This window comes from Mastacembelus armatus, chromosome 16 (assembly GCF_900324485.2).
Source record: "Mastacembelus armatus chromosome 16, fMasArm1.2, whole genome shotgun sequence".
Taxonomy (NCBI): domain Eukaryota; kingdom Metazoa; phylum Chordata; class Actinopteri; order Synbranchiformes; family Mastacembelidae; genus Mastacembelus; species Mastacembelus armatus.
The window spans coordinates 16,191,867-16,200,022 of record NC_046648.1 but is presented as its reverse complement, the minus strand read 5'-3'; the positions used below and the strand labels follow the sequence as shown (position 1 = coordinate 16,200,022).

At 40.1% G+C, this 8,156-nt stretch overlaps 1 protein-coding gene across 1 annotated transcript; it reads right to left on the bottom strand.

Annotated features, from left to right (window-relative positions):
• Positions 1-90: 90 nt before the first annotated feature.
• LOC113136731 (meiotic recombination protein REC8 homolog) lies at positions 91-7,832 on the bottom strand. Its single transcript, XM_026317768.1, has 18 exons — positions 7,777-7,832; positions 6,396-6,464; positions 6,179-6,321; positions 6,030-6,102; positions 5,794-5,914; positions 5,593-5,674; positions 4,089-4,156; positions 3,901-3,973; positions 3,635-3,746; positions 3,378-3,555; positions 2,815-3,010; positions 1,959-2,149; positions 1,676-1,718; positions 1,276-1,360; positions 1,116-1,205; positions 891-1,000; positions 504-628; positions 91-153 (listed from the first exon to the last, which is right to left on the bottom strand). The coding sequence occupies exons 1-17, from the start codon at positions 7,830-7,832 to the stop codon at positions 543-545; spliced, it is 1,776 nt and encodes a 591-aa protein (XP_026173553.1). The 3' UTR covers positions 91-153; positions 504-542.
• Between the last annotated feature and the right edge of the window lie 324 nt (positions 7,833-8,156).

Sequence of the window (8,156 nt, the reverse complement as noted above, 5' to 3'; positions counted from 1 at the left end):
GTGGTCAGCTGGAGTGACGGCGAGGCGAGAAGGAGGGCAAGGAGGAGGGGGGACAGGGATCCAGTTTCACTCAACTTACTTACACTCCTCCTTGTACTTAGTCCTTAACCCCTGCGATATGTATTGCCACACTCCTCTGCATGCTGCAGATACCTCTCGATAAACAGCACAGTCAACCGACAGAGCCCATACAACGTTTTTATTTCGAAGTCCATTATCCAAAGAACACATTAGGATAAAAACAATAAGGTACATGCTTCTTTCTGTGCAGAGTAACACAAGGTAAGAATATTAAAATATCAAAAACAGTACAAAACTTTTTAAAATTTTCACCTGGAAGGTCGTAAAGCTGATACAGATAACTGGCAACAAGGAACAATGATACAACACCAGGCTTGATTGCATAAAAGGAGGTAACTGGTTTTAAAAAATGGTTTAAATGTCAAACACGTCAACAAGATACAAAACAAATGTTGTGAAATGAACAGTCAGAAAACGTTTACCTCTAAGATTCTGAACACAGAAAACTTGAAGTCTGTCCACTACTCGGAGTCGGGGCCGGGAAATATAAAAATGTCACCATAAGGCTCGTCCTGCTCCACCTGCACCTTCCTGGCCGATGCGGCCTCTACACACCAGACACACAGGCACCAAGTTTAAAATGATCATAGCACCAGACGCAATTCAGAAAAAAATCACAGGAGCTGAATGGTTTAATTGGCTTAAATTTTATCATATGAACATCACATGAACCCCCTATGTGCTTTTACTAGTAACTCACCAATCACACATACTGATCAAATAGCTTCCTCTGCTGCTGATGCTTTAGTGTTAAAGTGTTCAGCAAGAGTAATGAGTAGATTTAACAATAACTTTATCTGATCCTTTACCCAGGAGCCTCTGGAAAATGATGCTGAGAGTTAAACGGTTGACATCTGGTGGCAGAAGAGAGTGAAAAGTCACAGCTTCCCCTTCATATTCAGGGAGATCCAGCAATCGCCTAAACACACATGAGCAAAAGTGGCACATATTCAAATAAAAGTGTGGGGAAAAATCTAAATTCTCAGCTTCTATTTTTGAGGGGTTAGTAATGGCGTCATGTCTGCTGTCTTTACCAAGGATATTCTGCTGCTGCTCTCCCCGGAAACCTGTCCACCGCCTCTGGGATGTCTGGCAGTGTAGAAACAGACCTGGAGACAATGGACCTGCAGACACGCACATGCATGTAAGCGTGAATGCACTCACACACACTCAACACCTTTCAACATTACCTACTCTTCTCTCTCAGATGTGAGCAGCGGCGAGACCTCTCGCGACACCTCCCTCTGATCAGAGCCCTCTAATGGAATGGTTCCCAGGCCTGGACGAAAACAAACACACTGGTGGAGCATATATGTAAGAGGACATTGCAGTGGTTTATATGAATTCCCCTGAGGCTTGCCCTAATCCTTAACCATAAGTGATAAATGTCTGATCGTGATCTCTGACCTTTGCCTCACTGCTGTAAATGCACAAACCACTTTAGTACATCCTTAATGGAGCTAGAGAACAACAATTTCATCCCCAGTTAACCACAAGCTGTTCCCTGTCAGCCATAAGCTTGTTTGTTCCACAGCGTCTTGAATTGTGCAATTAGGACATTCTCATGTTTTTTAATTTTTTTTACATTTTTTACCTGAAATATCAAGGACTTCTGATTCAGGCAAGTCTCTGGGGACCTGTATTCACACACAGACACACAGTTAGCCATCCTGTGACATTTCCTGTCCCAGCATTAGTGCCACACTCAGAAACACGCTTTTGCTCTTTCACTTTCTCTCTCTCTCTCACACTCACTCACTCACACACACACACACACACACACACACACACACACACACACCCACACACACACACACACACACACACACACACACACACACACACACACACACACACACACACACACACACACACACCTCCTTTGGGCTAAGATAGAGTCTCTCCTCCTCTCTCTCAGGCACCTCCTCTGCCTCGGCCATCGCGAGTTCTCTTTCCTTTTCAGAATCAGTGGACTCGGGCCCTCTCTCCCCGACCTGCAGGTCCGTGCTGGGATCAGGCGTGATGACTGCAGCCTGTCTCCATAGAGACAGTATCTCATCAGGCAAAGCTGCAAATGGAAAAACAAAAAAAAAAGAAGCTTTTTTTGGTTTATTTTTGAAAAGGTTACTGGTGTCACATCCTTTAAAATACCTGCAGCTAAGAGTAGAACCAACAGTGACATGTTGCACTTTATCAGACCATTATGACAACTTAAAAACATCACCAACTCACCAGAAAATAACAACAGTCACATTTAGTGTCAGTTGTAGTTTGGCATTTCTGCTGAAATATTTTATTGCATCATCAAACTGTGCAACACAAGAAGAAAACTGCTGTTAAATAACAGCTATTTATTTTATAGGTCAATTTCATCTGGTCAAGGTCAACTGATGTTTATACAGAACAAACATAACTAAATGATTATTATTAAAAATGATATTGTGCGGTGGCTCTTCAGCTGTCGACTCAATTTACTGCTAGTGAAGTGAATTAAGAAGAGGGATTGTGTTTTAACTGCCTCTCTTCTGTTAGCTTTGTTGCACCATGGGCCAGGAGAACTAACGCTGCTATCATCATGTGAACAGACCTGTTGTTATTATAACACAGTTATGTTGACACCTGATTCCCAGTGTACCTGAATAGAGAATAACTGGAAACATCTGACTGAATGAGCAGAGTATTTAACTGTTTCAGGGAGAATTTGAGAGTGAATTCATCTGTTTTTCTACAGACCGATACAGGGTTCGTTGAGCAGATCAGCAGCAGAGCGCCTCCTGTGAGATGGAGGCCGTGGAGGAGGTGAGCGTCTTGTCTCAATTAGAGGGTTGTCAATCTGCTGCTGCAGCACCTCCGGTGGGATCTGAGTCTCTGAGTCGAAGAAAATGAGCTGCCTCTTCCTCCTTCTCTTCTCTCTTGGAGGGGACACATCCTGTTCATGACAGGGATGTGGGATGACATTTACCAAAACTGCTCACCAATTTTGTTTAAGAACCACTTTTCAGTAATGCACAATGTAGTATGAGTTTTTAAGTAGGTGCCATTAAACATTAAAAAAATCATTAATGCTTTACAAATCAGACACAAATAAGTAAAAACCAAGGTTGCCAGGTTGTTCTAAATCCCTCTTCTAATGTTTACAATTCTACAACTTGTCACTTTTACTTGGCTGTTTAATTCATCAGATTCATTCAGATTTGTGTGTGGGGGAGGTATGTCGTTTTTTTCTGTTTGTCTCTTTTCAGGGTGTACTTTGAAAGATGAGAGTGAACTGTCAGTATAAGCACCAGAAGCAGCACCTCTAACTCCAGACTTGGTCTTTGACGTTCCCTTGGTGCAGGCGGTGGGGAGGGGAAAGCGGGCACAGAGACTGGGGTCAACTGGTCTGTGGGGGATTCGGGCTTCTCCCCTGGGAAAAGAGGCTCCTCCTGGGGCAACAATATGGCCTCTTCACTGGTGACAGAGGGGGGCTGCAATCTGACACAGACAGAAACGCTGTCTATGAATCTGTGCATGTTCGCCCTGATGTGTCCACATTTTCAGCTGCATAACTTACTCAAGAGTGGACGTTGTGAGTTCTTTAGCTCTCTCTTTCTCCCGGTCTTCCTCTCGTTCTTCCCTTTCTATCTCCCGCTCTTGCTCTGCTGGTATCATTTCTTCTTCCAAATCTTAAAGGTTAGCAAAAAAAAAACAAAACAAAACAAAACATATTTTAATACAACTATCCTTCCGTCATCTTTTTTTTTTTTTAAATTCAAAACCCTTTACTGTTAGCCTTGTCATTTTCATGGGAGAATACAATTTATTATTTTTGATAGTCACCAAAATGATTTGCTGTCTCCAAGAGGAAGTCAATCACATCTGGAGTTTGATCGACAAGGTCCTCACCCTCAAACTAGCATGAGGAAGAAGAACGACAAGACAGAAAGATTGATGAAAATGAAGATCATAAGGAACATAGATTAATAAAAGGTATATGTCTTCACACAGGCTTCTTTGGCCAGCTGTACCTCGGGAGTGGGGATAGTGACAGTCTCTGGCTCTCTCAAAGTGATGGTCTCTGGAGACGTGGTTATGGCTGAGGAAAAAAAAGAACTGATAACGTTACTAAACAGCTACTATTTGAACAGCTATACAAGCCAGTAACACCAGCAGGACAGTGTACAACCAATCAAGCTGAAATTACACTGTTCTCTTATGCCGAGCCAAATCAGGCTACGCTGCACTTCAGCCTCGGCCAATTAGGGGGATGTTGCCCAAGGCAGCTGCTCTGCCCTACCCCGAAATACAGCAGGATCAGTCTGCTGGGTGGTGATCTGGATTTCTGCCTGGATATGCACAGTCTGAGTTCTGTACATAGCACTGCACACAACCTCACATACTTTATATTGTCTTTATGTACCACTGCATAGCTGACATTGAAATACCAATCATAATCTCATAATTAGGACAGGCTTTGTGAATTCTCTTATCGGGAAATGTGAAGCCTTCATTTGGGATGGTTTGGTCATTTTCTTCCTTAAAATGAAATTTTATCCAAGATTGGTCTCAGATTATTTTTCTTGGGGATATAAGAGTAATATTAACAAATAACTACTAGTTGAATAGTGTTTATTGCTTAATTGAGAACAATAGATTGCTGCTTGTGATTATTTTATTTTAATCATATTAGGGTAGAAAAAAAAAATCATTTTTATTTGAAACTTCTTTTATATAACATGTGTTTTTTATGCCCTGGTTAGTGCAGATGGTTCTGTTGTATCTGTATTGTTGATCAAAGGTTGGACATTACGTCTCTTTTTTTTTTTGCTTTAATGCATAAGATTTCACAATAGATGTGCTCCACTGATTTAGTGTTTCACTTCAATAAAAAGAATCAGGGGTATTTTTCTCAGCTCCTCCACAGTCACATCATTATATGAAAAGCAGCACTCATGATGAGCACATTTATCTTGATGTATTATGGCATCAGTTCAATACGTATTTTAGGGCTCATTAACTCTCTACAGTGTGGCCATTTATCAGGGAATAAACTGAGTGTGAATTATTTACATTATTATCAATTACACAACAAAACTGAGTATACAATGTGAAATGATTTGTAACAGAACCATCTCACAATTACTGAATCATATTTCGGTGTATTTTCATCTAAACGGGTTGAAGTGAACGGTGAAAATACACAAACCTCACATCTTTAGATTTTCATCAATTAGTTTTAAAAATGCTGCATTTTTGTTCAAGAATAATAAGAACTGTTCTATAATAATATTTTAGGAAATACAACAAGCCAAAAAGGAAAAATAAGACAAAACCAACCTGAGGTCAAATATTTCTAAGGCCTTGTAATAACATAATGTTAATGAGTTTATTTGGCCAATTAATTTGGTTTTCCTTTAAAAGATGTCTATGAGTAGTAATTTTTGCTTATTTTGTTAATTTAATTCTGCGATGACTTGATGCCCTGAAGAAATCATTATTTTCATGTTTTTACAGCACATCAAATCAACATACCGCTTTCTGGTGTAGCAACAGCAGCTGGACTGCCCAGCTCAGGAGGCTCAGGAGAGGGCTCTCTCAGATACTCTGCACTCCTCTAACGCACAGAACAGGCAGAGGACATTTACTTTGTATCAGTAAATCATTTCCACCTTTACCTTCATTTACAAATGTAGGCTTAAATGTTAACTCTTTCTCTATTTTTGTATTTGGTACCTGTATCATTACACTTGGACTTGGCATAGCATCCTGCATATTCATCACACCAAAAAAAGGATCTGGAGCTCCTTCTGCCTCCTCCATAAGAGAGAGAGCATCAGGAAGGACCAGAGATTGCCTGACAAAATAAAAAAACAAGATGGAGGAAAAAAAAAGAAAAAAAGAAAAACAGGAGTTATTTTGTGTTTGTAACAAAAGAGCGAATGTGTCAAATACTGAGCAGCTGTTCTCACTTTTGGTCATCCATATCAATTTTCTGAGAGATCCTCTGTTTCAAAAGCTGGCCCACAATGGAATGAAGTTCCTCTAGAAAGACAGGTGGTCAAGGTGAAGTGCAACTGTCTCAGCATCACTTTCCTCCAGTCTGATAATAATCTCTTACCCAGGAGAATAGCACATTGGCGGTGGAAGACAACAATGACGCCATACTGGAGCTGGGAGGACAGGTAGAGGGAGAAGCGAGGTCGTGGCAGATCTGGAAGAGGTGGTGGGACCTGCTCCAGCACGTAGCTCATGATGTCCTCACTGTATGGGACACAGTTTTGTCGGAACTGTTCGATCGGTTAGAAAACACGAGAATGACTAAAACGAGTTCTTACCAGGTGGTTTTGACATTGACTTTCAGGAAATCCCGGCGAGGAACTCGGACACCTTTTGTAGCAACCAACCTGAAGCAAGAACAGGACACGGGTATAGTCTTGTTTCATGTTAAGAAATACAACCTTCAAACTGGCCCACTACCTTAGTATAGTCCACCTTAGTTTGGACAAGCTGACCTCCAACCATACACACACATGGTACCTGCAAGTTATAGTGTCCTGTTACACACACGTTTACAACTGGTGATAAAGGAATACAGGGACCTGATAAACACCTTCAATGGCTGGAGCCACAAAAACTGGCTCCTACTGAACACCAATACAAAGGAAATGGTAGTTAATTTTCAAAGGTCTAAGTCCCATCTTCCTTTTTCCTTCCTTAACTAACTCCAAGACTGCCTGAATTTCCCCTTTGGGGATTGACAAAGTTGATGTCATCTCTCAAATTTAACAGGCATCTGGTAAATAGTGACTAGAGGTACATCAAAATACTTTTATCATAGTACAGATTCAACTCTGCTGTTAATGAAGGAGGCGTTTGAGATCATAACAGCACTTATGTTACAGTCAAAAATGTAAGGATAAAATAAGAACAACATCAGAGAAGACTTAGCTGCCCAGTGTTACATTATCTCTGCTGAGCTGAAATGATCTTTACGCCAACAAAGTGCTGAAAGTGGTTTTAGAAACAACACCTGCAACCTCTTTGATGTTGTGTCTGTCCCGAATATTGATACATTAGCTGATGATTGATACTCTGCGTATTAATAATGACCAACCATTTCTGCTTTTAGCCGGTTAAGGACCAAAGTGTCATCAAATCAATTCGCTTTAATGATTTTACCTTTTAAATCTCTAATCGGAAGTTAAGTGTGTGTTAACTACGCGGCTTCATCTGTGTGTTTTATGTTGTTCGTTTTGTTTTTGACTGTCAAAGGTGTTGTCTTTTACGTAGGGACACCAAAGGCTTCAGTTCACTGATGCACCTGCATCCCGGCATCTTGTGTTCATATCCGTCTATGTGCGCACCAAAAATACTTTGATATGTGGGGAAATATTAGAAAAATTCATCCACTTAGAAAAAAAATAAAATATATATATATATATAAACAGGTTCATACATATTTTTCCATTAAGAAGCATAGAAATAAAAATATCTTTAATCTCTTGGTTAACATCTTTACTATTGACTACACTGGATAACAAAACGAGTTAAGTCAGTGCTAAAATCCAGACTCTAAATGAAAAAAAATTCGCCTGTGCTCACTTATGAAAACATACGAATTAGCCTCCAATAGTAAATAATGCAAAGTCACTCCACTAGCTTAAGCCCATAAATCGATTTACTAAAGGTAAGAGATTTTTTTTTTTTTTTACTCACCAGATTGTAGAGAAACATCCAGTATGACGCTTCAAAACTGCGGGGTAGTAAAACATTTTCAGCAGCTTTAAGCCAGTAAGAATTTAAAAAACCTGATAACGCCGATAAAAGCCAGTTTTTAGCCTACATCCAAACTGATTGTGTCCGCTGTGTGACCGCATTTATTTAGTTTCAGTCTCAAAGAAACTGATTGGTCAGTGTTGCTGTCAGTAACTCCAAACACCAAAGTTGTAAGCAGAAATTCGACATTACCGGTTGTACACTTCATTTAACAGAGAAGAACAATTGTTAATATTACAATATTAATACTGTGTTTAAAAAAATGTATGATGCATTGGGGAAAGTGACGTCTACCTACATGTTTTATTTGAGTAATTGTA

Coding starts and splice junctions, on each gene's coding strand:
- LOC113136731 (XM_026317768.1), bottom strand. CDS start 7,832: ATGTTTTACTACCCCGCAGTTTTGAAGCGTCATACTGGATGTTTCTCT. Junction 3,747..3,900: donor GGAGACAGCAAATCATTTTG/GTGACTATCAAA, acceptor CTAACCTTTAAG/ATTTGGAAGAAGAAATGATA. Junction 1,719..1,958: donor TCTATCTTAGCCCAAAGGAG/GTGTGTGTGTGT, acceptor GTGTGAATACAG/GTCCCCAGAGACTTGCCTGA.